This window comes from Lissotriton helveticus, chromosome 9, assembly GCF_964261635.1.
Source record: "Lissotriton helveticus chromosome 9, aLisHel1.1, whole genome shotgun sequence".
Classification (NCBI taxonomy): Eukaryota; Metazoa; Chordata; class Amphibia; order Caudata; family Salamandridae; genus Lissotriton; species Lissotriton helveticus.
The window spans coordinates 287,783,804-287,810,044 of NC_136070.1; the positions used below are offsets into that span (position 1 = coordinate 287,783,804).

At 49.1% G+C, this 26,241-nt stretch overlaps 1 protein-coding gene across 2 annotated transcripts in view; it reads right to left on the bottom strand.

Moving 5' to 3' along the window:
* SEL1L (SEL1L adaptor subunit of SYVN1 ubiquitin ligase) overlaps positions 1–26,241 on the bottom strand; it is a 324,711-nt gene that overhangs the window by 128,755 nt on the left and 169,715 nt on the right. For both annotated transcript variants that reach the window (XM_078660004.1, XM_078660003.1), the window contains exon 14: positions 7,684–7,746. In XM_078660004.1, coding sequence (XP_078516130.1) covers positions 7,684–7,746 — 63 coding nt within the window. The remainder of the gene's footprint in view (positions 1–7,683; positions 7,747–26,241) is intronic.

Below are 26,241 nucleotides of genomic sequence, written 5' to 3' on the forward strand. Positions count from 1 at the left end.
TCCCTAAACTCTCCTTCTCAATCCTAATAACTGACTAACATATCCACCACTCAAATTACTTTCAGATTTTCACTATACTAATTTACCACTAATGCTTTATGGATTTGACGTCTCCTCCGTGATAGTAAGCGCTATAAAAAACAATACTATACAATAACAGTAAACGGATAACGCCCATCTGGGGTCGAGTATGCTGATTTTGCTTTTGGTCTAAGGGTCAGACCTATCTGCCAGCAGCCTGATATCAGATCAAAAGTACTGAGATATTTAGCTAGCTGCCCCTAAACTGTCAATTAGTTAATTAGCCTAAGGAATTTGATGTGCATTAGTCTTAGGTACAGCACTGAGGGCCCTATAATCCACACAAAACCTCAACGCTTTCTTTCCACCCTATGTGTGAGGTTTGGGGACTAAGACAGGTGGGCTAGCCCAGAGGGTCTCAGATGGTTCAATTACTCAATTCTAGCCTCATGCTTACTACAACTTTGATACTCTCGTTGACATGATCAGACTGCTGGTAAATTTTGTTTTTGACAGGTAGTCTATCCCCAGAGTTCACATCATGTGTACATCAGTTGGTCTGATCAGGGGTCAAAGAGAAGAGCTCAACATACTGATGCTGGAGTTGCCTTCAATCAGCCTGCTGTTGGGCTGAGAGGGTGTCTGAAAAGACCACTCCTTCAACTAACCCATCTTTACGGTTGTTCGAGAGAAGGTCAAAGAAAGATTCACTCTCTGCTTCCCAATTCTTACCTGTGACTATGAGCATGGTCACTTCAGCCCTGTCATGATGGGGTTTAAGGCGGTTAGCAGGGATGAATGACCCTCTTGGAGTTTCCTGCAGCTGCCATGGCGCACCAGATAGGTGACCTCCCCTTTTCTCTCTAGGATAGGGTAGGGTCCACTCCATTTGTCCTGGAGGAATCTAGGAGCCAGAGGCTTCAAACCCCACACCTTCTGCCCTGGTTGGAATTCCAAAAAAGCAGCCTTTTAGTCATACCAGAGCTTCTAAAGCTCTTGGCTGGCCTCAATGTTTTTAGTTTGCTTTTTTCATGTACTCAGCCATTCTGGTGCGAAGGCCAAGGACATAATCCACAAATTTCGGTTTAGGATCTTTGAGAGGCCTCTCCTAGCCTTCCTTTACAAGACACAACGGTCCCTGTATAGGATGCCCAAACAGAAGTTCAAAGGGGGAACACACTACTCCCTTTTGTACCACTTCTCTGTAGGCGAAAATCAGGCATTGCAGTAAGACATCTCATCTCCTTCTGAGTTTTTCAGAAGTTCACCAATCATACCTTTCACGGTCTTGTTGAATCGCTAACCAAGGCCATTTGTTTGTGGGTGAAATGGGGTAATGAACTTGTTAATCACTGCACATTCTGCCCATGTGTTTCAGGTTACCAGACAAGACGTTTGTACCTCTTTCTAACACCACCCACTATGATAAAGATACCAATGAGGGTCCTAGCTACTACTACAGGAACAGTAGTAGTCCTTAGGGGAATAGCTTCAGGACACCTGGAAGCATGATCCACTACTAACAGTAAACATCTGTTTTTCTGAGACTGTTTGAAGGTCAAGGGGCCCGGCAATATCAATCCCTACCTTTTCAAAGCGACCCCAACCAATGTAAGTGGAATTAAGGGGGCCTTTAGGTGGCCACCTGTTTCGCCACTGGCTTGACAGGTGGCACAGGAGAGACAAAAATCCTTCACCTTCTGGGACATACCTGGCCAGTAGAAGTGGTTCACCAACCTATTCCAAGTTTTGGTCTGGCCAAGATGCCCAGCTAGGGGGATGTCAATAGGAGGAGAAATTCTCTAAACTGCTGAGGCACTACCACACTCCTAGTGGCAGCAGGTTTGGGGTCCCTGGTCTCAGTATAAAAGAATCCCTCTTCCAAATAGGTCATGTGGGAGTCGCTGACATCTCCCTTTTCCTGGCCTGCAGTTTGTGGTCTCAGGCTTTTAAGAGTGGGAAAGGTCCTCAGTCCCTGGCACAGATCTTCTCTGGAGGGTTCCTCTGGGCCCAAGAGTTCTGTTGTGTAAGGCCCAAGCTCATGGGGCTCAGTTCCTTCTGGAGCGGACAGGTCTTCTCTGTGAGGAGAGGGGACCTGATGTGGTATCTTTTTAAAAGCTGGTTTCTCAGTCTTCTTGCCTTTTCGCTTTGAAGGTTGGGCCGTTATTCTAGGCTCCAAATCTTCTTTTTCATCCGGGGCTCTACACTGTGCTCTGGTTTCACACACATCTATTTCGGTTTACCTAGCATTGCTGCATGTATCTTTCTTTAGACCTCAGCCCATGATGAAGATTCCAGATCATAGCAGACACTGCACAGGAGTTGCAGGAGATACCACCACTCATTGTGGCCAGTAACCCATCCCCATTCTAAGGACACCATTTCCATGAGATGTAACTTAGTCTGATTATCAGCATTGAGGACTATATACGTCTCACCAGTCAGGTATTGGTCGGAGGACACCAGTTGCTCAGCCACAATGGTAACACTAGCACCAGTGTCTCTCAGTGCTTAAACTCCAACCCCATTGATATGTGGCTGTTGTCTGTATCTCTCCAGTTACTGGGCTAGACAGCCAGGACAGCTACATCCACCTCACCCCCTGAGACCAGAGTTGCTACAGTGAGCTCGCCATCATGGTCATGGCTCAACTGTGACAACGTTTACATGAGCCCCCTCGCAGCCATTGCACGCCAACACAACCTCAACATCATCTCCTACACCAACGACACCCAGCTGATCCTCTCCCTCACCAACGACCCCGCCACCGCCAGAGCCAACCTACATGAAGGGATGACAGACGTAGCCAAGTGGATGATGAACAGCCGCCTGAAACTGAATTCGGACAAGACGGAAGTCCTCATCCTGGGATCTTCACCCTCCGCCTGGGACGACTCCTGGTGGCCCCCCGCCCTGGGCAACGCACCCAAACCAACAGACCACGCACGCAACCTGGGCTTCATCCTGGACTCCTCCCTCTCCATGACCAGACAAGTCAACGCCGTCTCCTCGTCGTGCTTCAACATCCTGCGCATGCTACGTAAGATCTTCCGGTGGATCCCCACCGAGACCAGGAAGACGGTCACCCAGGCCCTCGTCACCAGCCGTCTGGACTACGGCAACTCCCTCTACGCCGGAACCACCGCCAAACTCCAGAAGAGACTCCAGCAGATTCAGAACACCTCTGCACGACTCATCCTGGACATCCCCCGACGCAACCACATCTCCGGACACCTGAGAGATCTGCACTGGCTCCCGGTCAACAAGGGAATCACCTTCCGTCTCCTCACCCATGCACACAAAGCCCTACACAACCAAGGCCCAGGATACCTCAACAGCCGCCTCAACTTCTACGCCCCCACACGCCAGCTTCGATCGACCGGCCACGCCCTCGCCTCCGTCCCCCGCATCCGAAGAGCCACCACAGGAGGAAGGTCCTTCTCCTACCTGGCCGCCAAGACTTGGAACTCTCTCCCGACCCATCTCCGCCTGACCCAGGACCACATTGCCTTCAGGAAGCAGCTCAAGACCTGGCTGTTCGAGCAGTGGCGGACCCCCCCCCCCCCTCCCCTAGCGCCTTGAGACCCTCCGGGTGAGTAGTGCGCTATATAAATGCCTTGATTGATTGATTGATCTCATTTGGAGACTTACCACAGCATTTATTGCAGGTGCACTAGAAGCATTCTTTTTGTTGGGACAGCTAAGGTCTCCACGTTGGTGTCCAAGAGCCTTACATTCAAGACATCAAGCCTTTTTGGGATCCCAATTCTTACCCTGGTACCCACCCTTAGACTGTGTAGAATTTTGGTGCCCACCCTACTGAACAGGTTTTTGGGGGCCTTTAGAAGACTCTTTGTTTTTATCTTTTGCTTGTTCACCATCTTTCAATTGGGGGGCTTCTTGGCCTCTTTCTTTTGGTCAACCCCAGCAGTGATACTTTTGGTCACCCTTGTTTTGACCCAGTGGTCTGCCTTCTTCACCAACTCTCGAGGAGAAGGTAGACCTAGTCTACCAGGTACTAACGTAACTTCTCTTGATAATAATCACTTAACAGATGCTCTTTCATCAATAAATTGTAAAGCCCATCATAATCATGCACCTTGTTATCTTTCAACCAGCAATTTAGTGTTATTACAGAAACGCCTACAAAGTTGACCCAGGATGGACTCTGGGATATCCGAGTCTCCTTTAACCTGATCCTGTATTCCCCAGTGGTGAGGGCGAAGCCCTCAATCAGGGTATCCTTCATGAGGTCATAGGACTCTGCATCTGTCTCATTCAGTGTCAGGAGCCTATCCCTACAGTTTCCTGAGAACAGCTCTAAAAGAAGAGAGCCCCAATACTTTTTGTTCAGTTGTCTCCGTTTACAGGCCCTCTAAAATGCTGTAAACCATTTATTTGGTGATGTTATTATCCGCTGATTATTTTAGGAAAATCCAGGATTTTAGGGTCAAAACCATCTTCCCTATTTTTACATTTTGCTACCACCAGAGATGACTCCTGGCTTTTCCTTTTCTCTGGCTGGGAGTTTAGCCTCTAATGCTATCCTCTTAGCCAGTTTCTGAAGATCTGCATCTTTAGTATCTATTTCTTCTGAGACACTACTAGAAGTGCTCGCTGTGGTATTGTCTTCAGTTTGATTGCTGCTGGAAACATCATATACTTCAGCCATGGCCCAGGCATTATCTGTTTGAAACTTTAGCAGATGTGCTTTTGTGGGTCTAGGCCCCATGGAGAGGTTCCATGCTTTGCAGAGTTTCTTAAGTTTGTCCAACTTAAGGTTCTTGTAGGGCATAAGGCTGAGCTCCTGGGAAGAACCTGCTGCATCAGTCCTGGCTTTAATTTAGTTGGAACTTTTTTAGAAAGGTGACAAAAATACTAAGTGCTCTCTAAAAGGCCTAATTTACTCAAAAGACTTTAATAGATAACTGTATAACTGTTTTACAAAGGGACTTAACCAAGGCCCTAACAGTTATTCTTTAACAATTTAGAGAAATCTGAAAAAAATGTATTGTCCTAAAGACTATTTTGGATTCCTGAGTAGAATCACTTATTAACCAAGTGGTATGGGAAATGCACCACCAGCTTAGAAAGCAGGCTCTTTATGTGATATATCAATTGGTTGATATACTGTGTCCAGGCGTTCCCTTTTGAGTGGACAGGGGTTTGCTTGCTATGCAATACAAAGTGCTCTATTAGGGTGTATTGTGGCCGAGCAACCTTAGGCTTAACACAGAGGAGAGCAAGACATTTGCAAAATACGCACAATGATTAATAAAGGACAACATGACTCAAGAAGGAGAGCCACATCACTGCATAAAAATACCAAGTACCTTAATATGTGATTTGGCATCAGAGAATAATCGTTCAGGTAAGCAGGTTTTTAAATATAAAATCTTTTCACTTTAAAAAGTGGACACTTAGTGCAATGTTATCCTATGAAAGGAAGAACAAGTTCTGCAAACAGGTACAGTACATCGACTTACAGGACCAATACCCAGGAGGTAAAATAAGTAAAGGGCAGTACTAACAGGGCACCATGGCCATCGCAAGGCCTGAGCCCACTTGCATGTTTAACCCAATTGGCCTCCTGGCCAGAGCCTGCAGCCTCTTTTCACCATGACTGATTTCCAATGAAATACATCTGCCTCCCTTCACTGTTTTGCACCCTGCTGCCCCTGTGTCGTTGGAGGTGTACTGCTGGTGCTGCCTTAGAACTTGCCCACATCTTATATTGTATTGTATTGTAATTAAACTTATAATGTGCGCAGCTACCCGCATGGGGTCTCCCGGCGCCAGCTAAAGGTAGTAGTGGTGAGGTCAGGCAGTCTTCACTGAGGGAAAAGCAAGGTTTTAAGCTTTTTACGAAATTTCGTCAGGGAAGGCTCAAGTTTCAGTGGAGCTGGAAGAGAATTCCACAGTTTGGGGGCGAGACAGGTGAAGCAGCGTCCGCCCATTCTTGCCAGTTTGAAACGTGGAATCAGGAAATTCCCTTGAGACGAGGATCTGAGAAGGCGGGAAGTAGAGTAAGGTTGGACGAGAGACTGGAGGTAGGCTGGGGCTAGCCCCTGCTTGATCTTGTGCATAAAGCAAAGGGCCTTAAATTTGATTCTGCTTTCGATGCGGAGCCAATGTAGATCTTTAAGATAAGGGGAGATTGGGGATCTCCAAGGAACTTTGCAGAGTAGACGAGCGGCCGAGTTCTGAACAAGCTGGAGTTTCCTCTGAGACTCCGCAGTGACTCCAAAGTAAAGTACATTGCCGTAGTCCAGGCGCGAGATGACTAGGGCCTGGACTACCGTGAGCCTTGTCGAGTCCGGGAGCATCCAGAGGATTTTGCGAAGCCACCCAAGGATGGAAAAACAGGTGTCTGCCACTCTGACTACTTGGTGCCGCATAGATAGTGAATCATCCAGAACAAAGCCAAGGTTCCGTACCTGCGTGACAGGCAGGGGTAGCGAACCCATTTCTGGTGGCCAATGTTGGGGGCCCCAGAGATATTTATGTTTTCCTAGGATGACCACCTCCGTCTTGTCTCCATCAATTTCAGGAGATTAGTCTGCATCCATTCCGCCACTCGGCTAAGCCCTAGTTTGAGAACAGACGGGGCACAAGCTTTAGCCGGGGAGAGGGAGAAGATGATTTGAGTGTCGTCTGCGTATGAGTAAAGGGAAAGACCAGAGTCTTCCACGATGCTTGCCAGGGGACTCACATAGATATTAAATAGCATAGGGCTCAGTGAGGACCCCTGGGGCCCCCCATGCGCAGACGAACGAACAGAGGAGGCTGAGTTGGAAGAGAAGACCTGAAATGAGCGACCGCTCAGAAAAGAGGAAAGCCAGGCCAGTGCAGGGCCAGTCACCCCAGCCGCCTTCAATGCTTTCAAGAGGACAGGGTGTGAAACCGTGTCAAATGCGGCGCTTAAGTCTAAGTCTAAGTCTAATATTAACTCCTTGAAATTAGTCTTGTAAGTCGCTGTACTATACCAGTTTGCAGAACTTGTTCTTCCTTCCGTAGGATTACATTCAGAAATTGCACTGTGTCCTATTTTTAAATTGGAAAGTATTTACATTTAAAAATGTACTTACCCGAACTATTTTTCTTTGATGCCTAAATATATATAAAGATACTTGCTATTTTTATAAATGGCTGTGGATCTCCTTCTTGAGTCATGTTGTCATTTATTAATCATTGGGTGCCTTTACTAAAGTCTTGCACTCCTCTGTGTTATGCCTAAGGATGCTCGACCACGCTTCCCCCTAATAGAGCACTTTGGGGATTGCATTGCAAGCCCCCCTTCCACGAGTAAGGGAACCCCTGGACTCTTTACACAATGTATCAGATTTTTACCCGTTTAACCAGTTAACCGCGGCGGAAATTTCACTGCGGTGCGGGCGATTTATTGGGCAGGCAGGGCCGCGTTGGCCAGCGAACATGTGCAGCACTACCGAGGTAGTGCTCGCGACGGCCGTTGGCCGACGCACGCATGCGAGGGGTTAATGGAACCACTTAAGCATCTGGAGATTTTTCTAGAATTAATGAATTAACCATGAAAATATCCTTCAAGTCATTATAACTAGCTTGCCAGGATCGTACAGCATTAGTCTTGGAAAAGTCCCTTTCCACAGACAGACACAGATTTAGGCTAGTATAAAAACTTACCACGGGAACACCTTTTCCATAGAGGTAGGCCATGCCAAGACCACTCTGACCCACGGGATTGCCCTTGAATGGAAAATGAAAGGATTAAAATAGAAAATAGAGCATGGTTCTCAATCTACTACCCACTCCGACACCTGATATGACATTTAACAATTACATTATTGAGGACGGACAGCATTGAAGGTGGAGCAAAATAAATCAATCATAAGGGATATTGATGTTATGAGGAAGGTCTCAACTTGTAAAAGGCAATTTTTTGACAAATAATACCAGCTATTCATGGAACCCACAGGCTTGGGCTACAGTGAATAAAGTGTTATTTTCAAAATACCTACCCACAGAAGACAGTCAATTAGTCTACACAGCTTTTGCCAACTTAAGAAATACATTCCATTAGCTAGTCTGAATGATGTGCTTCCTGCAGACGTATGAGATCCCCTAAACAAAACAGCAAGGGTCTAAAACCTAGAGCTTCCCACAAATTAAAATGCGCATTCCACAATACATTTTCTGTGCCCTGAAATATCAACTCCTTTGCAAATATTAACACACAAATACATTTGCAAAAATGAAACGCCCATTCTGTTTAAGCTGTTTTTTTTGTTTGCTGTAGACCTGGCAAGAATAACGTACAGGTAATGCAAAAGTCTGAAATAACGTTGGGAAAGAATTCTATGTCGGGACAGGAGTCTGGGGTTATGCTCATCTTTCTCCACTTTATTACATACAGCATCCTTAAAACAAACTACCTTTACCAGAAAACCATGAGGGAAAGAGAAAACATCATAACCAATCAGCAATCTGTCCATGTATTATAGTCCATTTCCATTATCACTGTCAATGCATCCTCCTTCTTCGCAAATCAGCAGTCATGAAATAAATGTTTTCACTCTCTTACAGTATTGTTGTGCACATGTAATGCAATTTTCATGGTTTATATGCCTTTTTGATGTTTTCATGGTAATTCTGCCACCTAGTACTTGTGCACTTAATGCTAGTGTCTTTCGTAGGTTGCTGCAGGAGCTCATCTCAACGTTCCTCATGCGGCTAAGATCAGCGTTTACGGAGGCTGCATTCTAGTGGTTCTACCCGCCAGCCAATAGAGGGCGCTCGTAAAGCAAACAAGATGCTACTCTGGCTCAACGAGCGTTGTGCACCATTTTTGCAGTTGCAGAGATGTTACCTCGCATCACGGAGCCCTGCTGAATCGCAGGTGCCCCATACAGCCTGGAAGCCTCCAAGCCCTTCAAAGGGTTGGTATTTTAGAGTCCCTGCCCTCATAAATTGAATTGTGCGTGGTGGTGTGACTGGCAATCCCGTGGGGTCAAGGCTGTAAAAAATTAACCCCTAACAGCCTGGGAATTACTGTGAAATGACCTCGCGCCAACCCAACCGGCTTGCCCGCTGACTTCGACAATTGTGCCAAAAGACAACTTGCACAGAGTCCCCAAAGTCAAGGCACCCTGCCAGCACTTCTCCCAGGATCCAAGCAGTCCCGCGAAGTAGGGTTGTATGATCTTACAACGAACTCCGTTGTAACGCATGCCTTTACCACGCATGCCTTTACCACGCATGCGTTACAACGGAATACTATATTCACGCTTTTCCTTCTCTACGTTTTTTCCGTGGTGACGTCATAAATAGAAAAAAAAACGTCCGTTTCCTTCTCCTGCGCCGCCGATTTCCTGCACATCTCCTCTAAAGGTTAGTGGTTTATTTTTGGGGAGGCAAGCCCCCCCCAAGCCCCCCTTTTTTATTTTTACCCTTTACCACACATGCCTTTACTACGTACATCGTAGTAAAAGTATGCGTGGTAAAGGCAGTCGTTGTAACCACGCATGCGTTGTAATGCATGCGTGGTTATGGTTTTCGTTGAAACGGCCTCGTTGTAGTGGCCGTTTCCCGCGAAGTAGCAGAGCTGCATCCCTGCATCCTGCAGGAATCCAAAGTCTCCTGTGAGGACTTAGTTACAGCAGAAACCCGAAACCTGAAGACACCATTGCACCCGCTGCTTCAAGCCCGAGGTGAAGTGGGACACAGGTGTCATACTGGTGCCCCAGCCCTCCAGAGACTGAGTCCACTGTGGTTTCACCCCCAGCGAACTCGGACATTGACTGCAGCCTCTAAGCTCAGGCCACCTTTACAGTGACTGCTCCTGGTAATAAAAACCTGATGCCTAAGGACACCTCTGTACCAGTCACCCCTGGGTCGTGGAGGAGAGGACCAAAGGTGTCCCTACATCCCCGAGCATCATGAGGGCCAGAGCCCCGTTGTTCAGCCAGAGTGGCATTCCAGTCCAAGCCTGCACCCTCTTTACGCGAAGACTGATCCCCATAGAGTAACATGGGACATCATGAAGGAACTTTCCAACCCCAGCTCCAACACCAACGACATCCCGCCGTCGCAAGCCCTGTGCGACTCCCTCGCCACCTTCTTCCACCGCAAGATAGCAGACATCCACGACAGCTTCAACACCCAGACAGCCCCACCAGAAAGCAACACAACAGACCCTCCGCACACCATCGACCACATCCCCCTACTAGCCTGGGCCAGCGTGAGCATCGATGACACCATCAAGACCATGCGCACAATCCACTCCGGCTCTCCGTCAGACCCATTCTCGCACCACGTCTTCAACAGAGCAAGCAACTCCATTGCACCCCACCTGCGCAACGTCCTCAATCTCTCCCTCGAGACCGCGACCTTCCCAGAGATCTGGAAACACGCCAAGATCAACGCCCTACTCAAAAAACCTAAGGCAGACCCAGGAGACCTCAAGAACTTCTGGCCCATCTCTCTGCTCTCCTTCCCGACCAAGGTCATCGAGAAAACCGTCAACAGACAGCTAACCCGATACCTCGAAGAAAACAGAATCCTGGACCCTTACCAGTCAGGGTTCCGCAGCAACCACAGCACCGAGACTGCCCTCATCACCGCCATTGACGACATCAGGACCCTGCTGGACAACGGCGAGACCGCAGCACTGATCCTCCTAGACCCCCCTGCCGCCTTCGACACCGTCTGCCACCGCACACTACGCGCATGCCTCCACGCCGCAGGGATCCAAGACAAGGCTCTGGATTGGACCACCTCCTTCCTCTTCCGCAGAACCCAGAGCGTCCGCCTCCCCCCATTCCGTTCCAAAGGCTCCGAAATCATATGCGGCGTACCCCAGGGATCCTCCCTCAGCCAGACACTGTTCAAAGTTTACATGGCCCCACTCGCACACGTAGCCCGACAGCACAACCTCAACATAATCTCCTACGCCGACGACACTCAGCTGATCCTCCCCCTCACCAAGGACCCCATCACTGCAAAAGCCAACCTCCACGAAGGAATGAAGGCCGTCGCCGACTGGATGAAGACCAGCCGTCTGAAGCTGAACTCGAACAAGACGGAGGTCCTCATCCTCGGCTCCAACCCTTCAGCCTTGGGCGACTTCCGGTGGCCGACTGCACTGGGGCAGCCCCGACACCCACCCAACCTGGGAATCATTCTCGACTCAACGCTCTCAATGACGAAGCAGGAGGAGGAGACGGCGTTGACTTGCTTGAACACCCTCTGCATACTCCGCAAGATCTACAGATGGATCCCGACAGATACAAGAAAGACAGTCACCCAGGCCCTCGTCAGCAGCAGACTCGACTACGGAAACGCCCTCTACGCGGTATCCCCGACCAAGCTCATTAAACAACTACAACACATCCAAAACGCCTCCGCAAGACAGATCCTCGACGTACCACGCCACGGCCACATCACCCCCTACCTGAGAAACCTGCACTGGCTCCCAGTCAACAAGAGGATATCCTTCAAGCTCCTCATCCACACACACAAAGCACTCCACAAGACCGGCCCAGCCTACCTCAACAGACGGCCCTCCTTCTACATCTTTAACCGCCAGCTACGCTCTGCCGATCTCTCACTCGCCACCGTCCCTCGCATCCGAAGAACAACCACCGGCGGGAGATCCTTCTCCCACCTTGCCGCCAAGACATGGAACACCCTCCCACTGAGCCTACAACAGACCCAAGACCTGCTGACCTTCAGGAGGATACTCAAAACCTGGCTGTTTGATCAGTAGCGCCCCCCCCCCAGCGCCTTGAGACCCTCGCGGGTATGTAGTGTGCTTTACAAATGATTGATTGATTCAAGCCACAAGAACGCGCCACTCCGTCCACTCAGCTTTTCAAGGCTCAGCACTCCGGCTCCGCACATAGCTCGGCCGCCATTTCCTCCCTGGCATCGCCTCTGCATCACTGCTCAGATCGTCTGGTTCCCGCTGACCAAAGGAGACAAGAATTCCACCAATTGTGCCAGATGCGTTCACCAGTCAGTATTTTAGGTTTTACTGGTGCTGACGCTCTTAATCGTCCGTATTTACCAGATATATGAGCCTGGCCTATGGAGCTCCCTCACCAGGCAGCCATTCCGTAACTCGCCGTAGCCATGCCCCCAGGTGTTCCTGATATTTCTTAGAAATGTATCTACCACACCGTAGTGGCTGCGGAGTTTCCAAAGGGACTCTCTGTCTATGCTGTTGAAAGCCTTCTCAAAGTCAAGTTGACAGGGGGTGGTGGTGGTGGTGGTGGGAGGGGAGTTCATTTCATTGACTGCTCAATGATGATACACAGTGTGCAGTGTTGCAATCTGGAAACTTCAAAGCAGTTGTATTTGAAGGCACCACAAATTCTTCAGAGGACTTCATTAAAGGCACATGATGAACAATGGGAAGGATTATGTTACTTACCCTGTAAGCATCTGTTCTTGGCATGTAGATCTGCAGATTCACATGCTTTGCATACTCCTGCCATCTAGAGTTAGGTCCGGATGTTTGCAAGTTGTTTTTCTTCAAAGAAGTCTTTTCCAATCAAAAGACAAGGGGACTCCTCCTTTCAGTGATGGTGCTCATGGGCATCGACTACATTGTTAGATTGTTTTCCCACAAGAGGGTGAGAATGAAGTAAGTAAGTGAAGTACAGAGATGTATATGCGTGCAAACAGGGAATAAGAACTGCAACGACCATAGGTGTCATGGGAGGAAGGAGGGCACATATGAATCTACAGCTCTACATGCCAAGAACAGATGCTTACAGGGTGTGCTTACAGGGTGTTAGACCTGTCAGTCCTAGGGTGATCTTTCCCGATTTTTTTCTCCCTTGCCTCATTTTTTTCCACCTCCTTTTTGTTGGCCTTAGGTCTCCGAGCACCTTCCCATTGCTAATCAATGTTAAGGTGCAGGTGCTCTCTTCCCTCAATATGGCTGCCACTGACCCCTGCTACTGCAGCGTGGTCTTTGTAGACGCACTCTAGTAGCCAGGAGCTGGCTGGAACCCCTAAACATTGTTGCGACACCAGCCTACCTTACCTGCCCATAGCTAGAGTGAGGAAGCTCCTGGAACCTTCCGGAATAGGGGAGTGGTCACCAACTGCCATCTCAGAGAGTGGTCACCTGACCTGGGACTATAAAAGAAAAGGGAGGGAAACGTTCCAGTCAGTTGGGGCATTACTGACCTGGGGACCCTACGCAGGAGACTTAGGCGGTAGGGCCTAGTCAGAAACCTATACCACTGGGGGTGACAGGGTTTAGGCACTGCCCACCAAGCTGAGTAAGGAATACTGAACTAGCCCAATGATCTGGCCCGGCGGGAGGGGAACCCAGGGACCACCTGAAGTGACCGGCTGAGGAAACTTTTCAAGCCTTCAACTCCACCCCCCCCCTTTCAAGCAACTACCTTCAAAGGGCGCCAGAACCACCAAGCGCCAAGAAGAAAACCACCTGTGCTATCCAGGACAACTGGGGATCAACCAGGTACCGGGCTGTGCCATCTGTGCCCCCTGGGTCGCCCCTGCGCTGCCCTGCATCCTCCCCTCTGCTGTCCTGCCTTGACTGAACTGACTGGGCTGCTAATATGGCTGCCCTACCTTCCCAGCGCTCTCCCACTGTGCCCTGAGAAGTGCTGTCCTGGTCCCCCAAGCGCTGCAGCCTGCCGTTCTGTCAATTGCCTCTAAAGCGCTGTGAACTGTCCCTGAGGAGCTATAATTTACCAGCGCCGTACTGCCTGCACCCGCGCTGCCCTGATCGCTGTCCCGCCTTGTGAGGAACTTAGCGCTGTGGCTGGGAAGCGCTGCGGCAAGGCCAGTCTCACCGCTCCGGCCCGGAAATCCTCGGGGCTTCCCCTGTCGGCGCCGCGGCCCGGCGCTCCCTCCTTGGGTCCAGCGACGTCAGGAGAGGCCCGCTGGAATTTCTGACAGGCCGCGCTAGGCCTTGAAGCCTGCGTCACGTGAGGGGGCGCATCCTGGACTCCACCCCCGCTGACCTCCGCTGACCCGCCATTGGCTGGGCCTGTTGCACTCCTCTGCCGGCCGTGCTGGGATTGGCGGCCGGCTCCACACCTCCCAGGGACCGTCGGGGATTGGCCTAGAGACGCCGGGAGAAACCCGGGATCACCAGAGCAACGTCGGGGCTGTGGGGATGCCCGGGAACCGCGCCGGATCTGCGCGGGCCTCCCCTGATCGGCCTAATTCCTGTCAAGGCTGAAAGTACCAGCGAGGGGTATCGGAGTCAGCATGAGCCCCCTCCCCCTGCCAAACATGCTGTAAGGCCCGGGAGGGCCAAAGGTAAAGGAGGCGGGCGGGAGGCTCCGGGTGCGCCCCTCCCCTGGGAAAACTAGTGACTGGGCCCCGTTGGCTCCCAATTAGCCCACGAATGAGTCAGAACTGGGGCCAGAGTATGCAGTAGGCCCCCGTAACTGTGGATTAGTGGAGTTATCTCCGGAAATGTTACCAGGCGTTACTAAAAGAGCTGTACTTGCTACTGCAGACAATGAGATGTTCTTCTGGCTTCATGAGAGGTTTACTGAATGCCCACAGTTATATAGTGTAATGGTTACTTTACGTAAGGAAATGTCTATCGTGGCCTGATGTGATGTTCATATTGCTTATTTATTGAGAAGCTGACTGAGACCTCATGCACCAGATCTACCACTGCTAAATGCAATATTGATGGTGGTTTCCACTAATGAATTTCTTGCAGGTGCTGACTAGGAGCAAGGCTGATGCCAGGCCTACAGTTATTTAATATTTATGTATTTATTTATTTATGGCTGAGTAAAGAAAAGTATGCTTTTTAAGGAAAAGTGAATTGAGCTAATGCTACCTTGATGACTTGTTCACCCTGAATGAACTATCAACCGTGATCTTATTCTAGATAAAAGTACATTGTCTAATCAGCCCACTGGTGTGGTCTCAGTCTTTGCGTGCATTTATTGTTTCAGTGGATGTGTGTGCTGTGTAGTCACTTAACACCTAAGCTTTCGGGTGCCTACGCGCTCGAGCCAGGCTACCCCCGGGGAACTGGTGACCCCAGTTCCTACACAGGGTAAGGATCATAATACGTTCGAGGCATATGTGATGTAGATACACATGCTTTGCATAGACTGTATAGTAGAACTCTCCTAAAGCGGGGGCTAACCAGTGGGTGTTGCAGTTGTCTGAAAAAGTTCTTAGAACTTCCAGTCTTACATTAGCTTGTTGGCGTGCTCATACATCCACACCATAGTGTTTGGTAAATATTTGTGGTGTAGACCATGTAGCTGCTTTACAAATGTCAGCTATGGGAATGTTACCTAAAAAGGCTATATATGCTCCTATTTTAGGAGAAGAATGTGCTCTAGGTATAGACAAAGTTCTTTTCACTTTAATATAGCATGTTTGGAAACATTTAACAATCCATCTAGAAATATCAGACTTGGATATAGCTTTCCCTTTATTAGGGGAAGCAAAGGCAACAAATAGTTTTTTTTTTTTTTGCGAAAATCTTTTGTTCTATCAATATAATACAATAATGCTCTTTTGACATATGATGTATGTAAAGCTCTTTCCTCTACAGAATAGGTTAAATGAAGAAAACCGGTAACTCAATTGATTTGCTAATATGAAACGCAGAGACTACCTTTGGAAGGAACTTTGGGTTAGTGTGAAGAACCACTCTTTTTATGGTGTTGGAAGAATGTGCCTGATGCTCACAGACGCGTCTTAGTGAAGTGATAGCAATCTTCCAAGAAAGGAACTGCAGTGGACAATTGTGCAATGGTTCAAAAGGTGGACCCATGAGTCTTGTTAGAACAATATTAAGGTTCCATGCTGATGCAGGTGGTATCATTTTTTAGGTCTTCCATAAAGGCTTTACTTACTGGTACTCTGAATAGGGATACATTTTGTTTGTTTTGAAGATAGGCAGCCACCGCTGCAAGGTGTAGGTGTATCGATGTGTAGGTAAGGCTTGCATGTTATAGATGCAATAGATAACAAAGGATTTGTTGTATAGAAGCTTCTAGCAGGTCAAATGAGTGGTTATTACACTATATAATAAACCTTTTCCACTTTGCTGCATAGAATGCTCTAGCGGTAGGTTTCTTTGCTTCTTTGAAAATGGTCATGCAATCTGGTGGTAGATTTAGGTATCCAAACTATGACTTCAGGAGCCAAATTGCTAGGTTGAGCTCCGTGGGATTTGGATGTCTGATTTCTCCATGATTCTGGGTGAGAAGGTTCGAGGTGAGGTGAAGCTTGTGGTGTGGAACTACTGGGACTTGTAGAAGTGTGGTGAACCATGGTTGGTGAGCCCATGTGGGAGCCACTAGAATAAGAGTGAGAGATGTTTGCCTGACCTTCCGAACCAGGAATGGAAGAAGAGGGAGAGGCGTAAAAGCATGAGCAAATATCCCTGAACAATTTATCCATAGGGCATTGCCTTTGGGTAGAGGATATAGGAACCTGGAGGGAAGTTTGGGCATTATGAGTTATTTGCTGTTGCAAAGATATCTATTTGTGGAAATCCCCATTTGTAGAAGTATGAGAGGAGGACTTGGCGTGGAGTTCCCACTCGTGGACTTGTTGCCGCATCCTGCTCAGAAAGTCCGCACATTTGTTGTCTGTCCCTGGAAGGTATTCTGCTAGTAGTTGGATTTTGTGATGTATTGCCCAATGCCAAATTGTCTGAGAGAGGCGTGTTAACAGTAGAGTGTGTGCCCCCCTCCACCCCTTTGGTTTTGTCATATTGTCTATCCGGTTTAGAACAACTTTCACCATCAGGTGAGGTAGAAATGCTTTAAGCATTATGTGAACAGCTAGAAGCTCTAGGAAGCTCTAGAAAGTGGATGTGGGGATTTTGTTATTTGGTGTCCCAGAGACCCTGAATGTTTAGATGTTGTAGATTGGCACCCCACCCTGTGATGTATGTGTGCGCTGGTCGACAAAGGGCTGCCCTTTTGATAAGTTTTGTGTGTTCCACCACTGCAGAGAAGCGAAGGGTGCGGCTGTCTACCAACACTAGATCTAGTAGTTGACACTGTGATTGATTCCATTGACGTGCTAAGCCTTCCTGTAGAGGACGTATGTTTAATCTTGCATGAGGCACTATGGCAATGCATGATGCCATCATTCCTCAGAGTTCTGAATGTTAGATACTGGTTACAAATTGTTGTAGAAAGTGTTTGCAAATTGTGAATGTGAGAAAGTGCCATCTTTCTTGCATAGGTATGCCCCCACTTTTTGCTGAATTGCTGATGTGCTTTGACTGAGTGTGCCCTGGGCTCCTGCCAACCAGGTGCCCAGGGCCTATGTTCCTTCCCTAAAACTGTGTTGAAACCAAAACCCAATTGGCATCTCTGCCCATATGTCAGCCCTTAGTAAATGGGACCCTAGGTACCCAGGGCATGGTGACCAGAGAAGACCCCTAAGGGCTGCATCAATCATTGCGCCACCCTTAGGGGACCTGTACCCTGACACCCACACACTGCCTTTGCAGGCTGAGTGGCTAAGTACAGAACTAAGCAAAGAGTCGACATGGCACACGTCCCTGATTGCCATGCCCATAAAACCCACTGCCCTGGCCTACATCAGCCACCCCTCTAGCTGGGTCCCCTGTGCCAATGGTGTGGGCACAGGTGCATTAGCCCTGTGCCCCTACAGTACCCAGGGCCATTCCAGGGCACTGTAAGTGTAAGTGCAGTGATGCCATGAAGAGTATATTGTGCTGGGAGGTTGTTATTACGAACTCCACAGCACCATAATGGCTACACTGAAGACTAACAAGTTTGATATCAAACTTCTCAGCACATTAAACCCAAACTGATGCCAGTGTGGGATTTAATGTAAAATGCACTACAGAGGGCATCTTAGAGATGCCCCCTGAAACCTAACCTACAATCCACGTCTTGTCTGAGAGGCTGCCTAGTCTGTCACAAACCAGACATGTTTCTGGACCCCTGGGTCGAGAGCCTGCCGCTCAGGGGGGCTTGAAACAATGCACATCCTGGGACGAGGTGCCAAGCCTCCTCCCCCAGGATGGGCAGGGGAAGCTTCTAAGGCATACCGCCCTTGTGAGCTTCTCCAGGCCACTTGCTGTACTCAGCAACTGGCCCCCACCCTGGCGGGAAGAACGACGGGAAACCCTAAGTGAGGAAAGGGGGCGTGCCAGCTTATGCCAACCCCACCCATCAGGTGGGAGAAGCGAGGAGAAGCATGACTCCGGGCCCTGGCCATCTTGAAGATGGGGAGCCCTGCCCAATCACAGCTAGGCTCCTGCACCCCTCCCACAGGAGAGGAGCAGGCTAGGGGGGTGTAACCACCCCAGGACAGGGACCCATTGGTCCCTGCCCTTGTCCTACCTGCAACACCCCTAAATTTAGTATTTACTGGCACCCTGAACTTTCCTTCCTCAGATCCCGATTGCAACAACAAGAAGACCAAGAAACAAGGAGACCTGCCACGCAGCTGCTAACAAAAGGACGACACCCACGGACTTGGCCCCAGAACCATACAGGCCCTGTTGATACTTGAACCTGCTCCTGTGAAACTCCGGCGTCTCCTGCGGACAGCAACCTTGACAACCCCGGAGGACCTGCCTGCCTTGAACCTTCCAAAAGACTGGGACTCCCATGAGCAGTGGTTCTGCTCCAACAGCAATCCCCCTGGTGCCAGCCAGGAACCGCAAATCCAGCCCACTCTGCACCCGCCAAGACCGGCCTGTGCCCGAGTGACCCAAGACCAGGAGGACGTCCCCCCTGCCGAAGTCCAGTGCCCAAAGACCCTCCTCGACAAACCAGACGACGCCTGCAGTCTCAGAACCAGGGACCCCTCCAACCGCGACCAGCCGAGGGTAAGATTTCCCAACACCAAAAGACACCCTGCACCCGGCTCCCTGCGGCCCCCTGTGCCCTCCTTTGGGGTACCTACCTCTTCTCCAAGATCCCAACTTATCTCTCGAAGTGGTGGTCGCACCTGAAGAATCTCCGCCCCCGAGCCTGCAGCCTTTGTTCACTTTTTAACTTTCCCATTGGATAACATTGAGCACCCGACGGCTCAAAAGCACCCTGCGCCCAGCCGCCCGAGTGCCGCTGGAAGTGCAACAACTATCCTTCTCTACTTCCCCACTTGCCCTGAGTAAGTGACCAGGAGCTCAGCTCCCACAGCCGTATGGACTGCTTGCTTGCAGCCACCCACCGAAGGCCCCCTACCCTCCATTGGATTGCATTGGGCCTACTCTCTCTGCACCCAGCTGGCCCTGTGTCGCTTAGGGTGTAACTACTGTACCCTTCCGACCCTGGGAGACCCCCGAGTCTATGCCCAGAACCTTAACTCCACCAGTCGAGTACTTGCCTAAAAGCCGATAACTCATTTTCCTTCCATAGGTTAACATTGACTGGTTTTCACTTGAAATTTCTTCTAAGTGTGGAGGTTTGAAACTTTAAAATATTCATCTAAAATCAGCCGAATACCGAATTCTGAATTACTCACCTGTGATAAGGAGAGAAGCCAGTACTGTACCTTTGAGCCCAGTACTGAACCAAGAAAGTAATCCTAACCGTACTTAGCCGTAACCTGAATTTTCTACCATAGGAAACCATTGACTGTTTTTCAGTCGATTTTTGCAAACTAGAAATATTCTTTAAAAATGGTACCAACTATCAAACCGTACTTACTTACAAGTCTTAGGTAGAGGTCCCAATGCTGAACCTAGGAGTCTAGTACTGGATTACAAAAGTAACGAGAACCTACTTTACCTGTGACTTGAATTTCCTTCCATAGGATAACATTGCTAGTTTTTCACTGAAAAGTTTCGAAGTGTCAACTTTGAAAATCATATATGCTACTTACCAGTATGCATCTGTTCTTGGCATGTAGGGCTGCTGACATTCAGATCTGTGCATAGATTGGCGCCTAGTGTTGGGTCCGGATGATTGCACATTGTTGTCCTGGAAGAGTCTTCGAAGTATCACGAGATAGGTGGCTCCTCCCCTGGACTACAGTGCGCATGGGCATCCTCGCCATCTTCAGATTGTTTTTCGCCATTCTGGCAGAGATGGAGTGTAGTACAGTAAGTGATGACCATGCTAAGAGTAAATCAGAGTGCTGCAGCCGCTACAGGCACCAGGGAGGAGGGCGGGCGATATGAATGTCAGCAGCCCTACATGCCAAGAACAGATGCATACTGGTAAGTAGCATATTCGGTTCGAGGCATGTGGGCTGCTGAATTCATATCTGTGCATAGAATACATAGCAGTCCCTCCATTAGCGGCGGCTGCCTGTGCCAGCTGCAGCAGTCTGAAAAAGTGTTTTTAGAACAGCCTGTCCTACAGCTGCCTGCTGTTTGGAATGCACATCTACGCAGTAGTGTTTGGTAAATGTGTGTATGGTAGACCATGTGGCTGCTTTACAGATTTCCTCTAAGGGAATGTTTCCCAGGAAAGCCATGGAAGCCCCTAACTTTCGTGTTGAGTGGGCTCTTGGGGGAATTGTTAATGTGCGCTTAGCCTTTTGATAGCAAATCTGTATGCACTTAACGATCCATCTGGCTATACCTGCTTTTGAAATGGGGTTGCCTTTGTGTTGTGGTGAAAAGGCAACAAACAGTAGTTTTGTCTTCCTGAAATCTTTTGTTCTATCTATGTAGTACATGAGCGCTCTTTTGACATCTAATGTGTGGAGCTTGCTTTCTGCCACTGAATCTGGATTCTGGAAGAACACTGGTAGTTCTATAGTTTGATTCATATGGAACTGTGAAACCACCTTAGGCAGAAACTTAGGGTTAGGGCGTAGCACCACCCTGTTGGAGTGAACCTGTAGGAATGGCTCTTGGATAGTTAGTGCTTGAAGTTCACCAACTCGTCGTAGCGATGTGATTGCTATTAGGAAAGCCACTTTCCACGTTAAGAATTGTATCTCACATGAGTGGAGAGGCTCAAAAGGTGGACCCATCAGTCTGGTAAGGACCACATTTAGGTTCCATACAGGTGCTGGTGGGTGTCTGGGAGGAATAACTCGTTTGAGTCCTTCCAGAAAGGCTTTGATGGCAGGCACTCTGAAAAGTGAGAGATGCCTCCTGTTTTGGAGATAAGCTGCTATTGCGGATAAATGTATACGTATGGAAGCGTAGGCCAGATTGCATTTGTATAGATGTAATAGATAACAGATGATGTTTTGAGTAGATGCATCTAGCGGATTAATGTCAGTATTAGCACAATAAATGACGAATCGCTTCCATTTGGCCGTATAACATGCTCTAGTTGTGGGCCTCCTTGCCTCCATTATGTTAGCCATACAGTCGGGAGGCAGGTTGAGGTAACCAAATTCTAAGACCTCAGGAGCCAGATCGCCAGGTTGAGCTGTTGCGGATCTGGATGCTGAATGTCGCCATGGTTCTGAGTCAAGAGTCTGGGTGTGAGTCGCGGCCTCTGATGCGGTACCACGGAGAGTTCTAGAAACGTGGTGTACCATGGTTGGCGTGCCCACGTTGGAGCAACCAGGATGAGAGTCATCGAGTGTTGCCTTAGTTTGCGTGCCACTAGCGGTGTTAGAGGTGCTGGGAGAAAACCGTACGCAAATATGCCTGACCAGTTCATCCATATCGCATTTCCCTGCGACTGTGGGCGTGGGAACCTGGCGGCAAAGCTTTGGCATTTTGCGTTTTCCCTTGTGGCGAATAGGTCTATCTCTGGATGACCCCACTGCTGGAAGTACGGGTGGAGTACTGATGGATGTATCTCCCACTCGTGTATTTGGTGGCTGTGCCTGCTGAGCAGGTCCGCCATCTGATTGTCCTTGCCTGGGAGGTGTTCTGCCATGAGGAAGATGTTTCTCTGAATGGCCCACTTCCACATGCTCTGAGCCAGATGAGACAACTGTGGGGAGTGTGTACCTCCTTGCTTCTGTATATAGTACATGGCAGTCATGTTGTCCGTCCGGATCAACACTACTTTGTTGCACAAATGTACTTTGAATGCTTTCATTGCCATGAAGATTGCCATCAGTTCCAGAAGGTTGATGTGCATTTTTTTCTGCTGTATTGTCCATAGTCCCTGCACTGTGTAGTGGAGTACGTGAGCTCCCCATCCCAGGAGAGATGCGTCCGTTGTCAGTATTATCTGTGGTACAGGCTCTTGGAACGGTCGGCCCTTGCAAAGGTTTTGTGTGTTCCACCAATGCAGAGAGCTGTACCCGCGACCGGTCACCAACACTAGGTCTTTCAATTGTCCTTGAGCTTAGTTCCACTGACGTGCTAAGCACTCCTGAAGCGGACGCATGTGTAGTCTGGCGTGCGGGAATATGAAGATGCAGGAGGCAATCATGCCTATCAACTGCATGAACACTCGTGCTGGAAGCGAGTGTTGTGGTCTGAATTTCTGTATCAGCAATTGAATGCTGTAGATCCTCACTGAATTTGGCTGTGCTTTGGCTGCCAGAGTGTCTATTGTTGCGCCCAAGTACTGCTGTACATGGGCGGGCTGAAGGTGGGACTTTGGATAATTCAGTGAAAACCCCAGATTGTGAAGTAGGTGAATGGTGTGGGACATGTGGGTGGCACATTGCTGGGCCGACTTTGCTTGGATAAGCCAGTCGTCCAGATAAGGGTAGACGTGGATATTTTGTCTCCGTAGGTGTGCAGCCACTGACGCTAGGCACTTGGTAAACACCCTGGGTGCTGTTGTTACTACGAAAGGGAGTACTTTGAACTGATAATGTTGATCCTGAATGGTAAATCTGAGATATTTTCTGTGTGACGGGTGTACCGGTATATGGAAATATGCATCCTTTAGATCTAGTGTTGCGAGGAAATCTCCCTGACTGAGTAACGGTAGAACCTGCTGCAACGTGAGCATGTGAAAATGTTCTGACAGGATGTACTGGTTTAGGGGCTTGAGGTCCAGTATGGGTCTGAGGGAGCCGTCCTTCCTTGGGATTAAGAAGTACAGCGAGTACACCCCAGCACCCTTTTGTTCCAAAGAGACGAGCTCTATGGCTCCTTTTTGCAGCATGCCGACTACCTCTTGCTGTAATAACTGTATATGTTCTGCGGACATAGGACGGTGTCATGGGGGTATGTTGGGTGGAGTGGATGTTAACTCCAGACAATAACCGTACTGGATAAGCTGCCTCACCCACCTGTCTGTGGTGATGGTTTTCCAGACTGGCAGGAACTGTTGTAGTCTCCCTCCGATCGGTGTTATATGGTCGGGGGGCAGTGACAAGACGTCACTGTTTGTTGGTGGCGGAGGATCGGGAGTTGTTGTTTCCACGACCCCTGCCCTTGGTGCTGTTTCCACGATAGCCACCCCTATTGTTCTTGGTGTAGGTGGTTTGCGTCCCTCCTTTACTATATTGTGTCTGCTGGGACACCTGGCCTCTGGAAGCTCCTCTATTGCTGAAGCGACGAAAAGAACCACCCCTGAACTGCTGGGACTGTAGAGCCCCCATAGACTTTGCAGTCTCTGTGTCCTTTTTTATTTTTGTCCAAGGTGGTGTCCACTTCTGGGCCAAATAAGTAATCAGGGTTAACTGGCTGGTTGAGTATGGTGGTTTGTATCTCAGGCTTGAAGCCGGAGATTCTCAGCCAGGCGTGTCTACGTAACATAACGCTTGTATTAATCGCCCTGGCTGCAGTGTCTGCTGCGTCTAGTGCACATTTAATAGACGCGTTGGAAATAAGTTTTCCTTCTTGAACTAGCATTTCTGCCGCCTCCTTGTACTCATCTGGCAAGTGTTGTAACAGGGTTTCAAGTGTTTCATAATGAGCCCTGTCGTATCTGGCTAAGAGTGCCTGTGTGTTGGAGATTCGCCAGACATTGGCTGCTTGAGCTGCCACCCTTTTCCCTGAGGCTTCTAGCACTTTTGATTCCTTGTCAGGGGGAGGAGCATCACCCGTGGTTTGCGAGTTCGCTCTTTTACGAGCATTGGAAACAACTAGCGAGTCAAATGGCAACTGTCCTTTGATATATGTAGGGTCCCCAGGTGCTGGTTTGCATTTCTTTTCAATCCTGGGGTTTACCACTCTGGCCCTTGTGGTCTCCTTAAAGATGTCTCCAGCGTGTTTCAGGACACCTTTTAGCATGGGTAGCTTTTTGACAGTTCTCTCTGAGGTTGAGAATGTGTCAAATAAAAAAGTCCTCTTCAATAGGGTCAGCATGGAGTTGGACATCATGATTTTTTTGCTGCCCTCTCAATAAGTGCGTTGAACGCAGCCGTGTCTTCTGTAGGTGATGGTTTAACAGCATAGAGTTTGCTGTCAGGGGCACTTTGTGGCTCCCCTGGGTCAACAGCGTCTGTCCAGTGGTTAGTGTGGTCTTCTGGATCAGTGTCGACAGGATAATTGTATTCCTCATCGTAAGCATCCCCTACATCCACATCTGAATGTGTGGGTGAAGAAGGAGCAAGCTCTTGTCCATATGTTTGCAGAGGTTCAGAAAGAAGAGGTGATGTTGCTGAATCCCTTTTTTTCTTTAATGGAAATTTATATGACTCCATTGGCTGTTCTGGGACGATCTTTCGCTTGTGAATGGAAAGCCTACCAGTTGCGGCGTCGATGAATGGCCTCGGTTGGTCTTCCTGGAGAGGCTGTCGATGCTTTGTGGCCTCTTCAGTAGTTGTAGGCTTTTGCCCCATGGACACCTTCTTGGCCGCTTCAATGGCCGTGTGTGGGGCGAACGCCTTAGGTGTCACTGGCGACGCTTTCGGAGTCTTACTGACTGTCTTTGGGGGTGGAGTGGCCTTCGGTCCGACAGCTATAGCTTTTTCCTTGCTTGGAGAAAGAGGCGGATGGTTGTGTCGACTCGACGGGAGCTTTAGAGCCAATGTGTGTTTTGTGCTCAAGGTCCTTGCTGACTTTTGCTTTGTCGAGTCGACGCTTAGGATCGGTAGCGTCCTGTGCTTCGAGTCCTTTATTTGTGTTTACGGTCTTCGGCGCCGACTTCTTCGGGTCGATGTCCTTGACCTGTTTCTCCGGTGCTTTTGGCATGACACCCTTTAGCGACCTCTCTGGGTCGATAGCACCTTTTTGTTTCGTCGGAGCCGACGGTCCTGAAGCCTTCGAACCGACCAAAGTAACTTGTACTTTTGGTTTCGATTTAGTTTCTGGTGCTTTCGGTTTTGTGGCCACCAATGCTTTTGGTTTCGATTTCGATCGGTCAACCAATGGCTCTTTAGCAATGTCTGTAGCCGGGCCTTGAAGCGAGGCTGTAGAACTATGCGCTTGATCTTGGGTAAGGCCTTGTGGCGATCCCTCGACCTGAGCCTTATTGAGTGTGTTAGTGTCGGCCCCCATACCAGCAGGCGGGCCTTGCTCCTCGCTGGAGCTATCTTCCATGGCCCCAAGGGCCTCATCGTTGTCTCCTAACTCGTCGACGACGTTGTAATTTCCGACCATCTCCTCATTTTCCGCATCATAACTGGAGTCAACCTCCGACGCAGGATCCGACTGGATCTCATGAACCTCCTGCTCGACCCCTTCATCGTTCTCAGCATCGAAAATGTTCACCGGGTCAAGCGCTGTGTGCTGGACTTCCTTCCGCGCTGCGCGTCGAAGGCGAAGTGTTTTCTTGGACCGGAACCGAGAACAAGCCATACAGCTGGCTTCATCGTGATCCGGAGACAGGCACTTATTGCACACCGGGTGGACGTCGATGTGAGGATACTTGGAGTTGCAAACGGGACATCTCTTGAATGGGCTCCGTTCCATTTTCGTTCGTCGATAAGGCCCCTGGCGTCGACCGGGCCTTTGGAGCTGAATAGCCACGCGGCTTATTCTCGACTTCCGGCCGGAAATCGAGCTGGAACGAGTACGCGGCACCGATCGCAAGACAATACCGACGATACCTATAGGCCTTTTGGCCAGATATAAAGTTTTCTATCGATTCCGAACTTGAGTTAACAAATATACGAACGAACCCAATGGCGGAAAAAAACAATCTGAAGATGGAGAGGATGCCCATGCGCACTGTAGTCCAGGGGAGGGGCCACCCATCTTGTGATACTTCGAAGACTCTTCCAGGACAACAATGTGCAATCATCCGGACCCAACACTAGGCGGCAATCTATGCACAGATATGAATTCAGCAGCCTACATGCCTCAAACACATTTATATTCTTTAAAAATCACAACTGTAACCAAAACGCTTTTACTTAACTGTTTACAGCTTAGGTCCCGGGACTGAATCCAGGATCCAGTCCTGTGGTTAGAAAAGTAATCCTTAAAGTAATCTACTGCATTTATGTAGGGAAAAC